The sequence below is a fragment of the Aphanomyces astaci genome (genome assembly GCF_000520075.1).
Source record: "Aphanomyces astaci strain APO3 unplaced genomic scaffold supercont1.114, whole genome shotgun sequence".
Lineage (NCBI taxonomy): Eukaryota > Oomycota > Saprolegniomycetes > Saprolegniales > Verrucalvaceae > Aphanomyces > Aphanomyces astaci.
Genome location: NW_009798377.1, coordinates 35,984 through 56,727, shown reverse-complemented (window position 1 = coordinate 56,727; position 20,744 = coordinate 35,984). Strand labels below are relative to the sequence as shown.

Sequence of the window (20,744 nt, the reverse complement as noted above, 5' to 3'; positions counted from 1 at the left end):
GATTTGCAGCCCCAGTCCATTTTGAAATCGAATTAGAGAATAAAATTATAGGTATCAGAAAACAAATACAAAATATTGGAGGTTTATTTAATTATTCTAGGGCCTTGGTACTTTTGGCCCTGCGTGGAATGGAGGGCAGATATAACAACCGCTTGAAGCTGCCGCCCCTGGAAAAGTACCGTTAAGTGACGCATTGGTACTCTATGCATGGATCTCACCAACCGCGCTTCATTTCTCGGGGTTCTTCACCGTGAACTCGAAGCGCCAGTGGCTCGCGTTCCTTCTGCCGAAGTCATCATGTTGTGGCCTTGAAATTTTGATTTTGTAACGACTCCAGCCAATGATAGCATTGTATTTTTCTGATTAGCCAATCATAATCAAGTAAAGTGTACACACTAATATGGAGCAAATGCATTTTGCATACTATGTCCTAGTAATTTGGAACAGAGGAAGTAACGGATTTGAACCGCGTGATGTAAATGAAAAACTCTGCCAATTGAGCTAATAACACTATTTTATACTTCGGAGTTTCGATGTAGGCCTGAGGGAAACAGCCCAGACTGAACGATAAGGTCCTTGATAATTTTCCAAGTGAGAAAGGAGGTGAATAAATAGTGACAACCAACAGGTAGGCTTGAAAGCAGCCATCCTTTAAAGTAAGAATAATAGCTCATTTGTCTAGTTTTTTAGCGCCTAAAACCATTGACCGACGTCGTCCCATTGCTCGACTGGGAGACTCCCGGTCGAGTACTTAACTGCAAGATGAATGTACTAAATATAACCGAGCTGGTGGCATTACTTTAACACTGCATCTCATGGACAAGTCCAATCCATTCATCGAGTTTTGCGGAGGTCCAAGAAACTGTATTGAACCATCTTTGCTGTCAGCCACACAACCAACAACGAGTGCGTCATTGGTGGCAGTTCGTTTCTCCAATATGAGTGAGATAGCTCCCTTTGCATAGCCCACGAGTGGAAATATATGTTCTTGGCACATCCACAGCAACTTGTTGGTCTGTTATCGTGTCTATCAGTTACAATTGTTGCAACGTGCAAGCCACTTCTATTTGGTGGCTGCTGATTCCCACGTCAGTTCCGCCGCCAACGCAACGTAGTCCACTTCTTTGCGCATTCGTTTGGACGTCCGAGTCGTCTCCATGCTGCTGCTGTCCACTCGCTCCGCATCTCGCGACGGGTCGTCTTCCCGCTTGGCCACCGTCTTGTGCTTCTTGGCAGTCGCGTCCAGGATCATCGCGGCTTCACAGGCGGCTTCGTGGGCCATGGCGACTTCGTTCCATGGTTCCGTCGTTTGCGATCCTGCCACAAGCGCCCGTGCATGCGCTGCGACGCTAGAATCATCACCACCCACGTACGAATGAATGAATCATCTTTTAGCCTTGATAAATAAGGCAAATGCAATTACAATTCAAACATAGTCATCCATCCTTCAAGCAACAAACGTTGTAAATGTCAATAAGGGTTTGCAATTGGACTTGCCACCAGGATTAAATAGATTTGGCAATTCGCCTAGCCGTCAAATCACAACAGATTCAAATCGATTCGAAACTGGAGTCCTCAGCCGAATCGAATGTCTTAAGAGAAGGAATTAAAAGAACCGCCCGAGTCAATGCAAATCACATATGTCGAATTTCTGCCAATCCAAACGTTCGATTCGGCCCAGGTCCTTCCGCATTGGTCAAAAAGATATATACCAATATTTGTATAGTGTGTACGAGATTAAATAGGATCAAATAGATTCGAGTGCTATTTGGCGCGATCGTAGAGTGTATACAAGATTGCATTAGATCAAATGAATTTCAAGGGAATGTTGCAAATTGACGTGTAAACGACAATATCAATGAACCAAAAACACGATACAACATATATATATACCTTCTACAAAACGGCGACGCAATGCGGCCATGAAAGTTGTACCCGCCTTCGAGCACCGAAATCACACGGCCATTGCACACCTTATTGGCCACTTTGACCACGCTTTGCGTCAGCCATTCAAAGTCGTGCTCCATCAGGCCCACATACCTATGCACATATACAATATATACCGTCAGTTTTCCCTAAACTTGAAAACACAGAACAGTGTCTGTCATTCCAATAAATCAGTGGTATAATATATATATACCCCCAGTTGACGTTTTCGGAGCGATGGCCGTCAAAGCCAGCAGACAGGAAGATCAGATCCGGTTCAAACGCAACCAGTTGGGGTAAGATGTCACTCCGAAGCACCCGACGCCACTCCTGCCGCGCCAAGTTGCCGCGCTGGTAGGGCAGACCCACGTTGATGATGATCGGTTGGTCCTTGTCGGTTGGCTTGTCGGTGGACTCGCCAGATCCAGGGTAGAACCACGCACCAGCATACTGACCGGGCGGGAATTCCTGCTTGGGGTCCTTTGGGCCATACCCGTGGATCGAGCAAAAAAACACGTTCGAAACGTCTTCTTCGCTGCGCCACGGTTTGTACTGGTGGGTGCGGTGGGTGCCAGACACAAAGGGCGTTTCGAACGGCACGTCCTGCACCCGGTGCACGAGGTGTCGAATGCATTCTTCCGTGCCGTTGCCGTGGTGCACGTCAAAATCCAAGATTGCAATCTTGTTGATACCCTACAGGAGCAAACAGTTAATAACATACATTGTAAACAAACATATATTTAACAAACATATTAGTATGTCTATCTATTCGAGTCGAAATCATTGGAGTGGGGTGCTCAATCGATTGAGCCAGCGCCAAATCAGGCAGACAATCACTGATCGACCAAATCAAAACCCACAGCACAACCAGAACGCTCTTCACATACAAAATTCAGTACAACAAATCGCGATCGGCTCCACATTTGGGTGGAATGGACACTATCCATCCTATTTGCGATGAATCCAACGAGGTATTGTTGTGTGTATTCAAAACTGGAGCTACGCGCCAATATATGCGCAGAAGAATCGGCATAAATATTTAGCCAATCAGATTGCAGGAAATCATCAGTTCCACCAAGAAACAACTAAGTGCGACGTCAATTAGTGTGATGGGCATAACTGCTCGACATTTTTACATACAAAAGTCAGTACAAACAATCGATCGATGGGTTTAGCAACCATCCGCACAAAAGTTCAAATTTTGACTCAAAGCAGGACAACACCTGCGCTTTAAAGTGACTGCGGGCGTAAGAGGCCCCGATGGCGACGTTGTTAAGCAGACAAAAGCCATGACTGCCCACTCGATCGTGGTCGCATGTGACCTTTCCAACAGGTCCGGCATGATGTCCTGGAGGTCTCACGATGCAAAACGCATTGCGCGTGGTTCCTGCCACCACCTACATACATATACAGCATGTCATTTTCAGCGGAGTCAATCCATATATCTGCGGCGTTATGATCGTGATGGTTCATGCAAACATATGCTCTACACTACTCCTTCTAGCCATGCTACTGTACCTTGTCCACGGCGGCGCAGACGTTGCCGGCCGCCCGCAGTGCCGCTTCGTACGAGTCCCGGGACAAGGCGGTATCTGCATCCAAGCAATATGCCGACAACTCTTCCGCGGGTACCTACAGTCCATCATCAAAACCTGATATACCACCCATCATCACTTCAAAATAATATCAGATTGTATTCAAATATATATAATATATACAATACATATGTATTTATTCGATTAAAAAACATTGTTTTTTATACACAGGTGCAGTTCATATTGTCAAAACTGGAGCCCTCGGCAGAATCGAATGTCTAAAGAGAATGGATTTAAGAACCGCCCAAGCCAATCAAATCACGTTCTGGTGAGTCCAAACGTTTGACCCCTTCGCATTGGATAAAACCACATATATACTATTCGTTTTATTGTAGTACAAGCTTAAATGAGATCAAATGGATTCGAATGCTATTGGGCGAAATGCCTCAAATTTGGGTGAAATATATGCAAACAGAGGATGCATACAACCGCCCACGAACAACACTATTGACAGGACGTACGTACATCGATCGGAACTCGTCCACAGAGGGTTTTCAGTTTCTCAACATATGCCACGTCATGGATGCGCAGCACGTCGGCGATGTCGGCCTTCGGGATGTCGTGGCTCCACGTCACGGGACTCGACTTAAATTCGGCCGTGCGCAAAATGCCAAGTCCAGGGGAGACCAAGCTCTTCATGCGCTCAAAGTTCTCTGGAGGCGGTTCGTCCTTGCCGCGAACGTGACCGGCCATCGGCAAGTGCTCCATCGCATCTGGATGATACAAAAAGCCACAGGACGTTCCTGGCAAGCGATGTTGAGTGGTGGCAATGTACACATCGAGGGGGGTCTGGTTGAGGCCGTTCTTGCACGTGGAAGTGTGCCAGTCGGGGTCCAAAACGGGTAAGATGGCGGTCGCATCAGGCGACGCGGCGGCCTGATGGAGAGGAGTCATCCCGAACGAAGTGGGCGCGGCGATGTCCACGTGGTGGTCGTGGACGAGGGATTGAAGGACATGAGAGCTTCGGAACTTGATCGCGATGTGTAGAGGACGTTCGCTCACTCGGTTGCGAACCTCCAGCGCGGCAACGGACGGCTCGAGCTGCACGAACACGTCCAGGACGTTGGCCATGGCGGCGACATGGAAGATGGTGTTGCCGACGTCATCTTTGCCATGGATGGCGGTCGCCATGAACGTGTCGTACGTGAGAAGCACGCGGAGGATTGGGAGGAGGACGGCGCGATGCTCTGCAAACGTGCACATGCGGAGGACAAGGTGGATGAGTGGCGTGCCATTGCAGGCTGTCTCGAGGCCGAGAGCTTCCGGGCCAAACGTAAAGAGAAACGACAGCACCGACTCGACGGGATGCAGCACCGCCGTGTGGAGTGGTGTGCAGCCCATGTCGTCAACCTCCTTGAGCGACACGAGGAACCCTTCTTCGTCCTCGTCCAACGCAGCCTTCAACACGTCGACATTGCCCAGCTCAACAAGGTCATGCATCCAGAACTCAGCGTACATGCTCGTAGCGCTGCCTCCATCTTCGTACTCGCCATCGGACTCGCGAGTCTCGGTGGCCGGTTCGGCGTTGGCCACATCATGTTGCAGATTACCGTCTGCCATCAGCTTCACTTTTTGAGCACATTGAAATTCTTTTGTATCATTTTTACATTACTTTGCGTTTTTTCGTATGAATTCAACGTTTTGACATTCTACAGTGTTTTTATTCCATATTTTTGAGAAAGGTTGATGGCGATTTTTGATTGATTGAAACTGAGCCTACTCCACTATGATTGGCTAGAATTTTGTTTTCTCTCGTTTCATTGGTGAAAATGAAACCTCCAGAACAGAATCTTCTCTCAGTCCCATATTTGTGGTTGAGCGGCGCAAGCATCATTTTCACGAACAAGGAAGGATGTCGTACAATGGCGTTGGGTTGCGCACGGCGCGTGGGTCGGGCACGAATGGGTATGTGATGCGGAACTTGAGCTACGTCAAGCCCGCGCACATCCGAGAACGTGAGCGGCAGGCGCAGCTGAAGTACGCGATGTTGGAAGAGCCACACAACAAGCAACCTGTGAACAAGGAAATCTTGCTCCATGAGAAGAAGCGACAGGTAGAAGTCAAGGTGATGGAGCTACGAGACGAGTTGGAAGAACAAGGGTGTGACGAAGATGAGATCGAGGAGAAGTGCGCTGCGTATCGCGTGAAAGTCCAAGCACGCATCGAGACTGACGCTCGTCGCCACGACGACTCGAAGCATGCCAGCAGTCACGCGAAGGCTATGCGAAAGGCAAAGGAGCTGGCGGCCCTCAAGGATGCATTCGGTATCCGAGATACTTATGTGGAAGGCACGAGTTTCGATGTGGATTTGCAAGAACAGCGCCGCCTCGAGCGCATGAACGAGTACGACCGCAAGCAGCGCGAACGCGAGGAGCGATCCGCGAGACCTCGACTTACGAACAATGACGACAAGTCGTCGTCGCCTTCCAAGTCGTCGAAGAAGGAATCCTCGTCCAAAGAGAAACGCCGCCGCCGCCGCTCGCCGTCATCGTCCTCGTCGTCCTCGTCTTCCTCGTCAAGTTCATCATCTTCGTCTTCCAGCGATTCGTCGTCAGATTCTTCAAGTGAATCCGAGTCGGAAAACCACAAGTCCAAGCCTCGTCGGGAAAGCACCAAGGACCGATCCCGCAGCCGCGACAAGACGCGAGCTTTGACCCCAAAGCAAACAGCTTCCGTCCACGATGAAGCCAATTCATCTCGCAAGCGCAAAGAGCGGTCGCCGCCTCGTTCTCCAGAGGATGCCAAGCGGCCCAGCCGACGCCGCACGCCCACTCCACCCCCGCGGTCCCCTCGAAGCCCCTTGAGACGACGCAGTTCATCACCCAGTCGGTCTCCAGTGCGCCGGAATCTTTCGCCGTCTCGACGTTCACCGAATCGTCGGACTCGTAGCCTCAGCCGCAGTCGGTCGCGTCGTCGGGGAGATCGTAGCCGGTCCCCCGTGCGCCGCTTCCGGGGGTCTCCCCCTCGACGTGGGCGCTATAACAGTCGCAGCCGATCGCCGTCGTATCGTCGACGCGGACGGTTCCGGTCGTCGTCCCGAAGCCCCCCGTCGCGGCATCGTCGCCGCAGCCGATCATTTAGCCGAAGCCCCAGTCGCCACAGAGGTCAACACAAGCGAGAAGCCGCCCGGCTGTCCCCCGCGAAGGGATCGCCGACGAACGGCAAGGACGAAGCTAAGAAGCAAGACGAGCCAACCAATGCAGGAGGGGGGCGTCGCAGTCGATCCAGATTGTCGACCTCGTCCAGTGGCAGTGACATGGAAGAATAGGGGATAGATATACTGTATGAACGAGAATGCAACTTCTGGAGCTTGGATAAAGTGATACTGTTGGTTGACGACAGTGCAACAACACTGTAGGTACACTATTGCTGAGCCCCCAATCTGTTGGATTCGACGTTGGAGATTGTACATGGTGGTATTAATAACGTTTTGGCATAAGGTGTGAAAAGGTCGGGCATTATTTACAGTTAGTGGAAGGGTTATCGAAAAATCGGGTAGTTAACGTTAACGCCGAACTTCCCAGCAGACAGACTTTGTCATCATGCAATCCGATATTCCTTCTGATGCTTGTCATTCCCTGGTGTGATGCTAGGGAGATTTCCACCTCGATGGGCTACAGTGTCTAGTTGCACGTCGATGTGTACTGTACATTGGCTTGCTCGTGTCCTCGTCGTCGCGTCCTACTCGCTCTCCATCTGCGTCTTCGGTTACCTCTCACTTCGGCAACACCCATTCCTCCTTATCGCCGCGGGTCTGTTCATTTGGATTGTCGCCCAGAGTCTTGCAAGGCCCCCTCGGCAGTTTTCCCCTTCTCGTAGTCGCACGAGCTCTTAGTGAAGTCTACGAGCCGTCCTTCATCGACCAGCACGCCCCGCCCCAGAAGCGAACGCTTTGGCTGGGCTGGGTGCGCCATTTCGGCCGGCTCGGCCATTGGGTGCTCGTTGGGGTCCGTCACTGCCCAAAGTGTGGGGGGACGTCGGCTTTTACATCCTCGGGGGGGCGGTGGTGCCGTTGGCGTACCTGAGTTTCCGATGGATTCCGTCTGGCCCATGCGTCGGGTACGACCCCTCGACCGCCACGGCGGAAATGCTCATGCCTTGCTTGAACAACCGAAACACCAACATCATCAACGTCACTGCCGATGTGGACCACCAACATACCGCCATTGTCAGTACGCTGATCAGCGAAGCGATGGTGATTCTATCCACGCTGATGTTCTTGACGTCGAGCATTGGCTTTGCCGTGTACGTGTTTACGCTCGCCGACGGGGGCGTTCGGGCCCGGCATTCTCATCGGCACGGGCGTGTTGGACGAGCAATTGACTGCCGCGGTGTTTGGGGGATGATCGTCGTGACGGGGCTCATAGGTTCCCCTTGGGGGGCTACGCAGTGCACTGTCAGTGCCGAGGCCGGGGCAACGCAGCCGATTACCAGCTGTTTATCGCGACTCGTCAAATGTTCTGGCTGGTCGCGGTCGGCACTTCCATGGCGTTTCTGTCATGGATGCTTCTGTACGTACCGGTGGCATGCCTGGGCTGCTTGTTCCTGTCGTTGTTGCTGCTGTTTATGACCCAATCCTCCCAATCAGTGTCAATTTTGCGCAGAGTCATTGACCCCCAAGGTCGCGAAAGCCTCAATCTGCAATGTGTCGTTGACGGCAAAGATGGCCTGCAACGAGTGCTAGCGTTTGCGATCCTGTGGCTGGGGTAGTCGGCGTTTATGTGGGGGCTGTCCTACTGCATTGCCAGGAAATAACGCCGCCGTCAACTCAAGTCTTCGGTGCTCTTGGACTCATATAGACCCCCGTCATGCCATGCCCGGGGCGTATTATTTATAACATCAAACTTCGCGTGCTCGAACTGTCGTACCGTTGCATGACCCATTTTGCAGTGCATAAATCTACCGAATTCCATGGAGCGTTGTGCTGCTAAAAATGTGGATGGCACCATGTGTACATACAGTAATCTTCAAGCACTCTGGAGTTGTACGGGTAAGTTATTTTTGTGATTCACCAAGTTGAGTAAATATTGGGGGGTTGGGGAGGCATTTTCTCATTCCTTTCTGCTGTTACCGTAATGTTTTGCGTCCTCCTGAACGTCGCATGCATATCGAATCTTTAGAACGAAAAAAGCATTTACGCGATCGACAACTGGTGAAACTGATTTTTTTGCTAGCCACACAACATCCAGGCGCGAGTTGTCATCACAATCATGACAGAGGTAGTTTCGTCATTAGACTTGAATAAACTATGATGGCATTTCACTTGAAACTCGCTTCCCCTTGTATCAATCAGATCAATCATGGCTACAGTAACGTGCGCAACCTGAACGTCCGACTTGCGCCAGCGACGTCTGCTATCGTGGCAATCCAGACACATCATCCTAGACATTCGTCCAATAATCAGTGCAAATATCAATCAGTTCATGTACTAAGTATCGGCCGTGCCATCTTTGTCCTCTGCGGCAGTTCACGTCAACAGGTATCCTCTGTCGTCGCGGGGGATCACCATTTTTGCTCGCGAAAAACTAGGGTTCTCAAAAGGACTAGTCTGATTGGCTTATTTTTGAGCGCTTGTCCATGATCATATGATTCAAGATGCATATGAAACGGCCAACGTCAAACCCTCCAGCCTCTGGGAATTCTTGGTCGATTAGTCGCTGTAAGAGTGGCCATGTCCAATTAACGTTACAGTATGTCCTTGTCTCCTCACTCACTTCATGCCCTTTCGTACTTCTCAAAGTGCACAGCCACGACCACAAATCATGCAGATCACCAACGTCAAGCACATCTTTGCGCTGTTGTGTCATCAACGTCCTCAACTACATTGACCGCGGCATCGTGCCTGGTGCTCCCATTCAGTTCCAATGGTTCATTCACCACACTCTGGACATCGCTGCGGACCGGGTGTCCATTTACATTGGGCTTCTCGTGTCAGTGTTCATCGCGTCGTACTCCGTCTTCATCTGCGTGTTCGGGTACCTCTCGATCCGCCGGCGTCCGTTCCGCCTGGCTGCGTTTGGTCTAATTCTGTTGACACTGTCCATCGCCCTTTGTGGCCTCGCCAGGCCCATGAAGAATTACTACTTGCTTCTCGTGGGTCGCCTTCTCAGCGGCGTGGGGGAGTCCTCGTTCCAAGCGGTAACCCCGTCGTTCATCGACCAGCACGCTCCGCCTCACAAGCGAACACTGTGGCTCGGGCTCTTTGGCTGCGCCATCTCGGCAGGCACAGCGCTCGGGTACTCGTACGGAAGTCTTACCGCCCAAACCATCGGGTGGGACTGGGGCTTTTACCTCACCGCGATTGCTATGGCGCCCCTCGCGTACATGTGCTACACCGGCATTCCCGCCCGCTTTGATCTGCCCATGATCCAAGAAACCACGCAGCCCCACCAAGACGTGATTGCGGACGACATGCGGCGAGGCAGTTCGCTGACCATCTCATTCCTGCCAGAGCTGTGGAGCGTCATGCAGTCGCCACTCTTCCTCACCGCGACCTTTGGCTGGGCTGCGTACAGCTTTACCCTGGCCGGCCTGGCATCGTTCGGCCCGGCGATTCTCATTGGATCCAACATCCTCGACGAAAAGTACGCGTCGACGGCGTTTGGCGGCATTGTCGTGCTCGCGGGGCTCGTAGGGTCCCCCCTTGGGGGATTTGCCGTGGACTTTCAATGCAAAGCCCAGGAGTCGGACGCCGACCACCGGCTGTACGTGGTCACGCGGCAAATGTTTGTGCTCGTGTCGGGTGGCGTCGCGTGCGTGTTTGGGTCGGCTGCGATGATGGACGTCGCCGCCGCCTTCTTGGCGTTCCTCTTTGGCGGCCTCGTCCTGCTCTTCATGACACAGTCCGCGTTCACCGTGTGTGTCCTGCTCAGCGTGACCCGCAGTCGCCAAGGGTTTGCGCTGGGGCTGAGCACGTTTTTGCTCCATTTGCTCGGCGACGTGCCGTCCCCCATCTTGCTCGGGTACCTCAAGGACCAGTGGGCCCCGGACTGCGGCACCGTCGTGGACGAGGTCCTGGACAGTGAAGTGCTGAACCCAATGTGCAGCGTCACAGGCAAAGGCGGGCTTCAGCGGCTGCTGTTCTTTGCCTATGGATGGCTCACCATGACCGCATTCTTCTGGGGACTGGCATTTCTGCTCGGCCGCCGACAACTGTTAAGACCACAGAAGCGGTCCATGTTTGACACAGCTATCCCCATGATGGGATCAGTCTAGCATTAACATCACCATAGAAGCAATCATTTCGATTCGATCCTTGATACTAGTATGGCACGAGAACAAGGTGGATTGCGTAAAGTGTAAATGCAGTATGGTGGTATCATCACAACAAGTCGCCATGGAAATGCCGCTTTATGAGGATGACAACATGAGGTATCGCTATCTACTGTCGTCGACTGCGCGGCGCCTGTTGCGAGGGTCGTCCTCCCTTGATGTCTCCTCCGTCCTTGACAAACGCCCAGTCGACCTTGAGTTCGTTGCCCAGCAGGTCTTTGTTGTTCATTTCTTTGATCACTTCCTTCGCGTCGTCGAGTTCCTTGAATTCCAACAGCGCATACCCCTTCACGAACCCCGTGCGGCGGTCCAAGTTCAAGTGGATGTTGGCGACTTCTGCCACTTCCTGGAACGCATCCAGCAAGTCTTCCTCCTGCGCTTCTTCGTGCACGTTGCTCACGAACAACACGTATCCTTCCACACTCTTTTGACCGGCGTTCGCGGCCTTGGACTCGCCCTGGTCCAATCGATCAAAGACGCTTCGGCTACTGGCGAGGCCCACCGATCGCTGTCCCCGTCCTCTGAAGTTCTTCTTGTTTGATCGGCCATTGGAATCGGAGTCGTAGTCGGACATGGTGGCTCCTTCGCGTGTGTGGATAACGGTGCCCGCCCCAAATCTGTGGAATGATGGATTAAAGTCCTTTGATTGGATAAAACAAGATCATTATGACGAATCAAGTAGGTTTTTACTTGAAATCAATATTTTGCTAGGTTTTCCGGATAAATGGTTACATCCGGATACATCGTGGTCGATCGTAAAAGTCATCTGGCAGCATGGCTTTCATGCAAGGACATCTCATTTCACGGACAAGATGCAGGTCCGTGGCAGAATTCTTCTTCTAGATGCAGTTCTCTTGGGTGCCCAATGGGAAGAAGCTTCCGCAGCGATCGGAACACCGTTCGACCCCCACGAGATCAAGCTCCTGAAGACGAAGGACTGAAGGATTGCGCAGCTGCCAAAGGCCTTCAAGTCCCATCTAGAGTCAGCGTTTTTGACCCACACTTGAACCTCGAGACGATTGATCCCATGTACGAGAAAGAAGACATCCTCTTTGATGACGTGACGCCATTGAAGCCGCATGTGTTTACCAAGGCCGTCGTGGATCACTTTGCAACGACGCCATCGTACTGGCGGCAGCGCTACTACGTCAACGACGAATACTGGGGCGGTCCTGGATATCCGGTGTTCTTCATGATCGGGTAAGGGCGTCCAAAGCATGTCTACATGTATACTCATGTCGAGTATGTCAGCGGCGAAGCGCCTATCCAGCCCACCGACGTAAGCCACGAGATGTTTTTCATCAACACGCTGGTCATCCAACACAAAGCGCTGCTGTTGTCGCTCGAGCATCGGTATTATGGGCAGTCCTACCCCACGCCAGACATGACGGTCGAGAACTTGGCGCATTTGACCATCATCGCCCAAGCATTGAAAGACCTCGCTCGGTTCCATGGCCACGTCGTCTAAAAGTACAAAGTGGCCGGCAGCTAGTGGATTGCGTTTGGCGGGAGCTACCCCGGCAATTTGGCTGTGTGGTTCAAGGAAGAGTATCCGCAGTTGGTGGCTGGCAGCATTGCCAGCTCCGCGCCCGTGCTGCTCATGGCCGATTACAAGGGTACTTCTAGTACTACCAATTCCCACAACTTACTTTGTTGATGAAGAATACATGCAAGTGGTAAGCAACGATTTCACCCGTGTGGGGGGAGCGGCCTGCGGTATGTCGATTCGACATGCCCTGCAAGCGCTTGACGATGCAATTGTCGAAGCATTGGCCACTGTTCCATCCAAGGATGCCAAGAAGTCGTTGAAGAAGAAGCAAGGAAAGCACGCCGCACACCATGATGCTACGTCTTCCAATGGAACAAGCGGCGCGCTGTACGACGTGCTGACGCTGTGCGAGCCCCTGACCAACGATATGGACGCCATGGTGCTGGAAAGTGAAGAACCAATTCCAAGGCGTGGCCCAGTACAACGACTTTGACCCGGTTGATGTCCTCTGCACATGCGACTACTTTGCGTCCGTCGCGAATGAGAAACCGCTGGCCCAACTGGCGGGGTACTTGGCCATGACGAGCCCCGTCGGGTGCTTTATGTCGACGTTTCACACGTCGTCTGGCATGAGTACGACGTCTTCGATAGCTTCGAGACAGATCAACGTTTGCTTTTGAAGATTATGATTCGTTGGGCAGGTACAAGCGGCGTTCACGGCCACGAAATTTGATGGCAAAAGCATCGAGCACCAGTGGACGTATCAGCGGTGCACAGAGCTCGGGTACACGCAGTCGGCAGGACTGCCACGTCACACGATAGCATCTTTCAGCCGCTGCAATTCACGTCATGCGACCTGTTGGGAAAGAAATTGATTGGCAACGCGTTCCAGTTCCCAACGTCGACTCGACAAACGAATGGCTGCGTGGCAACCGGCCGAATGTTCAAAACGTCACGTTTACCAACAGCAACTAGGACCCGTGGCAAGTCTTTGTATATCCCCAATGTTCTTGAATAGGTTGAAAAGTCTATCTATATATGTTAAGATTTATCCTATTATCGATGACACATCACATTTTCGAGACATGTACGCGCCGCAAGTCAATGACACTGCCGCGATCCAAGCCGTGCAAAGCAAATCGCAGCCAACGTCGCGCTGTATTTGAGTTGAAATAGGATGGTCGCTACAGCACTGTAGCCGTTGAACATACGTACTTCGAAGTATATAACACGTCGAAACGCGATATTGCGTTTCATATGGCTCGATGTATTCCTCTCCCACGAGCTATGGTGGTTAGTAAGTACAAACCACCTACGAAGGCCAGTGTTTTCGTTGAAACAAATGCACTTGGTGCGTCGTGACCGTCCCGACAACTTGTATATGGATTGTGCTATCAGCCAAAATTTGGATATTGTTGAATGTTGTATGTAAAAATTGTGAAGCCTTCACACTATTTGAATGCACACACTAATTCGATCGAAGCAGGAGTTTTTGATTGGTCACTTGAAAGTGATCTGGCTTTTGATTGGTCGGTCATTCGGCTCTGAGCACCCCACTCCAAAATCGACCCGACCTGACAATCTCTGTGTACAGTACCTGTCTAAGCTTTCGTCTAGAACTACTTTTACCACTCGGAGCGTTGGTAGTCTTTGAAGAACTCGCCCGAGGGAAACGTTAGCGGTTTGGATATGTCTTGGAAGCCACCAAAAATCGGGTCCAAGATGCGCGCCGCCGCGTCGATTTCATCCAACGGCGTCTACCGCCGTTTTCGTCAGTCCCTCGAGTATAAAAGTGGCAAAAACATATCCACACGGTATTTATTGTGGCTATTCGGTACAAATAAATTTCCAGACCCCATCGAATAATCGAATCTCGCCGCGGAATCACGAATCGACGCTAGTGGCTAATCCCATTTTGAGTGGATTTGATTGGTTCTTATAGAAATAACAAGGATATTCAACCAATCAGAACGAACTCCAGCGTGATTCAATCTTGTTTGTTCGACAAACCACGCGAATGTTGGAAGTTTGTAGCGAATTCACAATGAGCAAACACACATGTTTGTGTCGAAACCACATGACATTTCTGTTTATGAGTACCTGAAAATTGTGCTTGGCGGCGATCTCCTGGGCCTTGTCGCGTGGGTTTTCGTCGTTGATCCAGCCCGTGTCGACCGAGTTCATGTAAATATGACGCGTCTTGAGCTCTTCCGAGCATGTTCGGGTCATCATGTTGGCGGCGGCTTTGGCCATGTTGGTGTGGGGGTGATGGGGCGTCTTGTACCGGTAAAACTTGCCCTCCATCGCGCTCACGTTCACGATAAAATGATGGGGGCGGGCGCTCTGCTTTCACGTGTTAGAACCGAAACCATATTCCTGTGTACCTTTTCAAACAGCAAAATCGCGCGCTTGTTCAAGATAAACGGGGCCAGCGCATTGATCGCAAACACTTCGGCCAGCTCTACAACAAGAGTTTAAATATTAGAGAGAGTTCAAGGGGAATGAATAAACGAATCGCGTTACCTGGCGACTCGACGTGGTCAATTTTGAGCTTCCACGAGTTGGTTTTGCGCAGATCCACTTGCTGGTTGTTGGCATCGTACTGCGCCACGGGGTACAAGGCGGCGCGTTCGTCCGCCGTCAGGTCCTTGTCGTCCTTGGTCAAGGGAAGCTGTGACAACTCTGCCGATTTGGCCGTTGGTGTCGACGTGGTCGCCGACAATGCGGCGTCGTTGGCAGAGTTTGTCGGTGCCGTGATGGGGTCCGTGGACGCCGCGTGTGTGAGCGTCAATGGCTGGTGTGGCGTCTAGCCATGTGCGTATTGGCTTCAGATGTTACGTGACGAGATATGCTTACAGCCAGCGCGCGCTGAAACGAGTGGTTGCCGCTCAAGACTTCGCGAATGTTTTCGGGCGTGTCGGCTGGCGCCCGGCGTTCGTTGGGCAACAGATGCTACGTTTGTCATAAGAACCATTAGTACAGAGGCAGTGTTGCTGCGCGAGTTGTTGCAGGTTGTCGCTTACTTGGTAGTAATGCGTGGGTCGACGGATGGTTTGCGTGGCGTTGTTGACGAGGATGTCCAAGCTGTGAAACGTGCGCTCGATGCAGTCCATAAACACTTCGGCGCCGGCCAAATCGCGCAAGTCCAGTCCGTACACGTGAAGTCGAGTCTACCATCATACACATGAGCCAAGGCGATCGTTTGTCGTACTTCGTGTGATGATGCCACGTCATCAAGAAATATCATATATACCTTCCACGTGGAATAGTCGCTTTCATTGGCATATCGAATGGCAGCATCTTGGGGAAATCGACTGGTGGCGATGACGGTGGCACCGGCACGGAGCAGCTTGAGGGCGGTGTGGTACCCGATTTTGACGCGAGCGCCAGTGACCAACGCAATGTACCCCGTCAAGTCTGCCGTTTGCAGTCGCTTTTGGAAGTTGAGCGTGGCACAGTCGGGGCACAACTGGTCGTAGAAGTGGTGCAGCGTGTCAAAGCGTTTCTTGCACGCGTAGCAGGAGCGGAAGCCGTGCAAGGTTGGCGGCGGTTGGTTATCCGTCTGACCATCCATCGATACGTCAGGGGCGTCGTCGACCACGGCGCCGTCGGCAACGAGGGCCAGCATCGGTGCCGCCGCGGTCAGCGAGTCCAGTGCTTGCAGCCGCTGGGACCGCAGCTTGGTGTTGTTGATGAAGTGTTTGTCCAGGGCGGCCGCCTGTGCCGCCTTTCGCTTCCGGTCTTGCTTCTTCTTCTTTGTGTCGTCGTACGTTGCGACATCCTTGCCGTGGAAGAGGCGGGTGCGAACATCTTCGCAGAGCGGCACCATGGCCCGTCGAAGCGCCTTGAATGGCGCTGCTTTCAGGGCTTCCATGTTACCGTGGAACGCTTCCAGGACTCGGATGCACACTGCCAAGTCCTGTGGGTCCACTGACACTGTGGCCTCCGTCACCACCTCGACGCCGCCAGCAGCTTCCGTCCCTTCCATGATGGCAATCAATACAAGAATTCGTCCGTCGGTCGATTGGTTCAAGTCGCCGCCAGTTACAGAATTAAACATCTTTTTAACCAATCATAGTACTTAATCGGTTACACAAGATTACAATACTTATCCTCAGGATAGAATAGCCAACCAACGTTCAAGGAGAACTAAGTCACTGTCTGGCGCTGCTTGGCCATTTGTCCACGGTCGGCTTCCTGGCTCACATCTCGGCTGCTCAATCGTTTGTTGTCCGACTCGGCGTTCTCCTTGACGCGGTCGTGGCTCGTCTTGAAAATGATCAGTTTCTCGTAGAAGATATCGCCGCGATCGGCCTTCTTCTCAGCGGACGTCCCTGAATGCGCCTTGTCCAGACTGCTCGCCTCCGCCTTTTGTTTATCATGCGCAGCAATCTCCGCTGAAGCGCTCGCACCCCCGAATGGTTGCATCAAGTTCACTGCGTACTCGGCCGGAATGCCCGCTCGGCGATGGCTAGCCTCGTCGTTCGATGGAGCCTCAATGTTAGCAATGAGTCGGCGCAAGGCGGCGTGCTCTTCCGTTGTAATGACGTTGCTTTCGGTCGACACGTAGCCGTGGCGGTGGTGGAGGACAATCACGCGATTGTTGTTGGTTTTCCACACATCAGAAGGGGCGGTCGCAGCTAAGGCCAATGGCGTCGACACAAGGATCGTGTAGAGCACTGCACTGCAAACGATAAGATACGCGCTCATGGAGGGGTCGTAAGCAAATTGAAAAGTGAGGCAGTTCAGCCTTGTGGCTTTGGTTTGAGAGCAACCTCCTATAAACAAGACGCCTGAACATTGACAGGCCATTGCACAGTCTACAGTATCAGCAAAATAGAATATGGACAGTTGAAAATAGATACATATTTTCATGTAACATTACGCTGTTATTGTGCAAGAAGTGAGGCATCCCGTGGAACTCACGCACTCGACTTGACGCACTTCATCTTGTCCATGAGTTAAAACTGAGAAGCACCTGGTGTTGATTTTGCAGCCGGACGGATTCGTTCGTGGTCGTTCTGAGGTTATACAGCGTCGCCATCAATTGCAGCAACAGCACCACCAGCACCACGACACCCACGACATTCAGCCGGCGCAAGAGACGCAGGCTCGTGTCTGGATCCAACTGCATTGTCATCGTCGCCGCCACAGCATCTTGATCCATCCTGCGACCGTCTTCGGACGTGGCGGCGGCCACCGGGCCTTAGTCTTGACAATGCACTGGTTTCTACGACGGATGGGCGCTGTTGTACGCGTCGATAGCTTGCTTGACCCACTTGAGCATCACTGATTTCGACTCGGATTTGGCAAACCCTTCAATCTGTCCATACGTAACACATAACTTATTCCCTTCTGGACGACACGAACATTTCACATCGCCTGTACAGCCTGTACAGCACTACCTGCGGAACGTGCTTTTGGCTCAATTCAGCCGCATGCCACTGACTAACGAGCATTCGTGGGCGGACGACAACGATGCGTCGAACACCCAGCGACTTTCGGCGCGGAAGTAGTAACAAAATGGCGCGTCGTGCACGCTGGACGTGACGCTCACGACCAACCGCTGCCCAGGCGTGTACGTGTACCTAAGTGAATGGTCATGACGAAGGGTACAGCTGTAGTAGGCCGTACCGGTAGATTTGGGTGGTTGGGATTGCGCTGGGGCCGATAAAGTTCTTTTTGTTGTGGACAAACGTCACTCGGCGCTCGCTTTGGAACGTTTCGGGGCGACTGAACGCGGTGTACGCCATAGGTTTATAGCCCACTGCGACACGGTCACGTTGGTTTCGCCGACCTTTTTCAGTTTTCAGGCCTTCAATTGTGAATTGGTCGTTGCGCCACAACGTGTCCAATACAAATTGAAGCCTATGACGAGACGGGTACAGTATCACGATAACATTATTGGCAGCCGCGGTGAATCAAAGAAGTAGTGATGAGTTGTAAGTACCCCATGGGCAATGTTTCGTCGACGGGATCTCTTGGAAATGGGGACGACTTTGATGGAGGAGCTATTGCGGAGGTAGAGACGATACATGCCGAGGGGGAAAATGCGGTGGATGCCCTTCCTGCGGAACACTGGCGGGAACCGACACCGTGCGTGAAAATGGAGCACCAACATCATTGATGGCAGTTGGGCTGTTAGGTGCCAAGTGTGGTGCTGGGATGGAATAGGTTCGGGTTAGGGCCGTGGGCGATGTATCTTGTTGGCTGCTCGCTTCGTCCTGGTCGGAGGTTGTGTCGACGATTGGTGGTGTCGACGTAGGCGACATCGGATTGTCCGTGGCCAAGGTGGATGGACGGACGCTATCTTTCGTGTCAGCGACGTCCTTGGCATCCATAGGTATATTTCGGCAGACTCGTCATACCGAGACTCGACATGCATCGCGGCTGCTGGTGGGTTTAAGTGTTCTTGCGGGATGTGGCCTCGTGTGTGCCGTGGAGATGTCTTCGTCGCCCTCCTATTGTAGTTTTTTTTTTACAACCTACGTTTGTCGCGCTAGCCATTGCCACAACAAAGCGTAGGTAACCAACCCCCTATCACCAGCTACCATCTCCAGTACCACTGACGCGTACGTAAATCATGGCGTTGTCGTCGTTGATCAATGCAGCGGTGGACATTCCTGGCATGAACGAGTCGGAGGAAATCGAGATCAGAGCGCGGTGGGGCCATAGTTGTTAAAATCCACTTTTTGGAAAAATGGATATTAGGTTTAACAGTTTACATGTATATATAAAAACCAGTTTATATATTTTATATTGCAAGATTAAACTCTTACTAAGAGAATGCGTCGTCCAAAGAAGCCAACGCCCCCTCCACCCGCTGCAGCCAATTCGTCCTCTAGCGAACGCCACGCAGTTGCGTTGGGCTGCCTTGCCGCTGCTTTTGCGTCCCTCATATTGGCCGTAAGTGGCCCTTAAGCAATGCGTCAGAGTCTTTGGTGTCAATAATCTGCTTAATGCACTGTATGTTATGATGCTTCATGTAATAAACCAAGCATTATATCCTCCACTCATATAAAAAGGCTAATGTTAATGAAGTTCAAATTGATCATTCTCCTTTTGCTATTATAAGCGAGGATAAATGTATATGTCTACCGACGAAGGAGACGAGTTTTGATGCAAGTTGACTTTGTATTCGATTCTCTGTTCAAAACGTATACGTATGGACTTCAAATTTTGGCCACCAGTTACGATGCTCTTTGGAAACATATCCACTACATTCCATGAGAATAGCGATACGTATTTTTAATATAGAAGTATGTCATAATTTGAAAAGATTACGTCGAAATATAGCATCAGTGATACATTTCATATGAAAACTGAAGGCATGGTTGCGGGTTACATATAACGAAATGTCGTGTGCGGTGAATGCGCTTATTTGGCATGTGTGAAGTGACGGTGGTACCAGTCCCACATACATAGCGACAGTCCAACATGCCTACGTTCGTGCAGTCCAAGAATGAGCGGTTTTGGCCAAGGAATGGCCGATATACTAAAGTAGTTTGTGTGTGTCGAGGGCATCTCTCAGCGGTGGCACTAGTCCATGAATACGGATAGGTCGAGGTAGAGTAATCCAAAATGCATCTATGATCGCATTGCCGAAATCATGTGGGTTTCACGCTTACTGCGAAATAGTTGTTTTTTACGCAAGTAAAATCCGCATAATCATCAGGATTGCGCAAGTATATCTTGCGCAAAAGCAATATATCCTCTGACACATCGCCTTTGAGAACTTACAGAATGTATAGAAAAGGTGAAACGGATAGATATATGGTTCTTGCGCAAGTACACTATCCGGATTGTTGTTTCGAGAGCTCACACCGCTTCAGAGCGGCACCAAACGTCGATGGATCCAAGAATTGGAGCGAGTTGCGCTGATGGACAACAAGCTGGTGATGATATAATTGCTTTGCGTATCGTTCCGTCTACCCGCCAGCAGTACAGGTCAATTCTAGCGCGGTTTTCCCGTCGGCTCGAACATTATTCCCCCGAATCACTTATCGATGGCAAGGTGGCCCTCCCTGTGACAAAGGCTGTGTGCCAAAGGTTCCTTGCATACATATCCATCAAACGCGACTCCAAAGGACGCGAAATAACTCCTCGCAAGCACAATTCGTACTCCACCATCAATGGATTTTCCAACGCAATCAAGCATCTCTACAAAGAAGAAGGGCGCGTCCTCAGCGACGAGCTACTGTCCATGCTACAGGGTATGTGACGTAATCGTTGTCCTTTTGTGCTGCTACGCTAACTACAAGTAGATTTTGCCAATGGATACAAGCGCCAGATTGCTTCACTCAAGCAAAACGGAGACCACCCGATCTCCGAAGGTAAAGCTCCGCTAACGCTCGATGGTAAGTTGTACTTGGATTGACGGTCACTGATTACCATAAACAAATTGTCATGTGACATAGCGTTCAAGTTTCTGGCACAATGTGCTATGGAAATGGGACACGATC

General features: G+C 51.4%; 11 protein-coding genes across 12 annotated transcripts; 4 read left to right on the top strand and 7 right to left on the bottom strand.

Annotated features, from left to right (window-relative positions):
* Positions 1 to 952: 952 nt before the first annotated feature.
* Positions 953 to 5,096, bottom strand: H257_17669. 2 transcript variants are annotated; one of them, XM_009846537.1, is made up of 6 exons: positions 3,987 to 5,096; positions 3,445 to 3,558; positions 3,150 to 3,323; positions 2,141 to 2,619; positions 1,894 to 2,040; positions 953 to 1,349 (listed from the first exon to the last, which is right to left on the bottom strand). In XM_009846537.1, exons 1-6 carry the CDS (start codon positions 5,079 to 5,081, stop codon positions 1,064 to 1,066), a joined length of 2,295 nt encoding a protein of 764 aa, XP_009844839.1. In that variant the 5' UTR covers positions 5,082 to 5,096; the 3' UTR covers positions 953 to 1,063. The 2 variants fall into 2 exon arrangements, with proteins under 2 accessions (XP_009844839.1, XP_009844838.1); XM_009846536.1 differs by having other exon boundaries at positions 953 to 2,040.
* A 215-nt stretch (positions 5,097 to 5,311) lies between these two features.
* H257_17668 (hypothetical protein) lies at positions 5,312 to 6,846 on the top strand. The gene has a single exon (XM_009846535.1). The coding sequence runs from the start codon at positions 5,374 to 5,376 to the stop codon at positions 6,787 to 6,789; it is 1,416 nt and encodes a 471-aa protein (XP_009844837.1). The 5' UTR covers positions 5,312 to 5,373; the 3' UTR covers positions 6,790 to 6,846.
* Positions 6,847 to 7,158: 312 nt separating this feature from the next.
* Positions 7,159 to 8,231, top strand: H257_17667 (hypothetical protein; the record flags this gene model as incomplete). The annotated part of the gene is made up of 3 exons (XM_009846534.1): positions 7,159 to 7,336; positions 7,388 to 7,852; positions 7,912 to 8,231. 3 exons carry the CDS (start codon positions 7,159 to 7,161, stop codon positions 8,229 to 8,231), a joined length of 963 nt encoding a protein of 320 aa, XP_009844836.1.
* Positions 8,232 to 8,772: 541 nt separating this feature from the next.
* On the top strand, positions 8,773 to 10,736 carry H257_17666 (hypothetical protein; the record flags this gene model as incomplete). The annotated part of the gene is made up of 2 exons (XM_009846533.1): positions 8,773 to 8,870; positions 9,290 to 10,736. The coding sequence occupies 2 exons, from the start codon at positions 8,773 to 8,775 to the stop codon at positions 10,734 to 10,736; spliced, it is 1,545 nt and encodes a 514-aa protein (XP_009844835.1).
* Positions 10,737 to 10,793: 57 nt separating this feature from the next.
* On the bottom strand, positions 10,794 to 11,410 carry H257_17665 (hypothetical protein). The gene has a single exon (XM_009846532.1). It carries the CDS (start codon positions 11,365 to 11,367, stop codon positions 10,903 to 10,905), a length of 465 nt encoding a protein of 154 aa, XP_009844834.1. The 5' UTR covers positions 11,368 to 11,410; the 3' UTR covers positions 10,794 to 10,902.
* Positions 11,411 to 11,820: 410 nt separating this feature from the next.
* On the top strand, positions 11,821 to 12,962 carry H257_17664 (hypothetical protein; the record flags this gene model as incomplete). The annotated part of the gene is made up of 5 exons (XM_009846531.1): positions 11,821 to 11,993; positions 12,045 to 12,255; positions 12,286 to 12,409; positions 12,456 to 12,721; positions 12,762 to 12,962. The coding sequence occupies 5 exons, from the start codon at positions 11,821 to 11,823 to the stop codon at positions 12,960 to 12,962; spliced, it is 975 nt and encodes a 324-aa protein (XP_009844833.1).
* A 724-nt stretch (positions 12,963 to 13,686) lies between these two features.
* H257_17663 (hypothetical protein) lies at positions 13,687 to 16,293 on the bottom strand. The gene is made up of 7 exons (XM_009846530.1): positions 15,536 to 16,293; positions 15,306 to 15,452; positions 15,139 to 15,234; positions 14,806 to 15,088; positions 14,667 to 14,743; positions 14,383 to 14,625; positions 13,687 to 14,039 (listed from the first exon to the last, which is right to left on the bottom strand). The coding sequence occupies exons 1-7, from the start codon at positions 16,268 to 16,270 to the stop codon at positions 13,908 to 13,910; spliced, it is 1,713 nt and encodes a 570-aa protein (XP_009844832.1). The 5' UTR covers positions 16,271 to 16,293; the 3' UTR covers positions 13,687 to 13,907.
* Positions 16,294 to 16,431: 138 nt separating this feature from the next.
* Positions 16,432 to 17,098, bottom strand: H257_17662 (hypothetical protein; the record flags this gene model as incomplete). Its single annotated transcript, XM_009846529.1, has 1 exon — positions 16,432 to 17,098. The coding sequence occupies exon 1, from the start codon at positions 17,092 to 17,094 to the stop codon at positions 16,432 to 16,434; it is 663 nt and encodes a 220-aa protein (XP_009844831.1). The 5' UTR covers positions 17,095 to 17,098.
* A 129-nt stretch (positions 17,099 to 17,227) lies between these two features.
* On the bottom strand, positions 17,228 to 17,449 carry H257_17661 (hypothetical protein; the record flags this gene model as incomplete). The annotated part of the gene is made up of 1 exon (XM_009846528.1): positions 17,228 to 17,449. One exon carries the CDS (start codon positions 17,447 to 17,449, stop codon positions 17,228 to 17,230), a length of 222 nt encoding a protein of 73 aa, XP_009844830.1.
* Positions 17,450 to 17,512: 63 nt separating this feature from the next.
* On the bottom strand, positions 17,513 to 18,035 carry H257_17660 (hypothetical protein; the record flags this gene model as incomplete). The annotated part of the gene is made up of 3 exons (XM_009846527.1): positions 17,513 to 17,605; positions 17,732 to 17,870; positions 17,917 to 18,035. The coding sequence occupies 3 exons, from the start codon at positions 18,033 to 18,035 to the stop codon at positions 17,513 to 17,515; spliced, it is 351 nt and encodes a 116-aa protein (XP_009844829.1).
* A 258-nt stretch (positions 18,036 to 18,293) lies between these two features.
* On the bottom strand, positions 18,294 to 18,623 carry H257_17659 (hypothetical protein; the record flags this gene model as incomplete). Its single annotated transcript, XM_009846526.1, has 1 exon — positions 18,294 to 18,623. One exon carries the CDS (start codon positions 18,621 to 18,623, stop codon positions 18,294 to 18,296), a length of 330 nt encoding a protein of 109 aa, XP_009844828.1.
* Between the last annotated feature and the right edge of the window lie 2,121 nt (positions 18,624 to 20,744).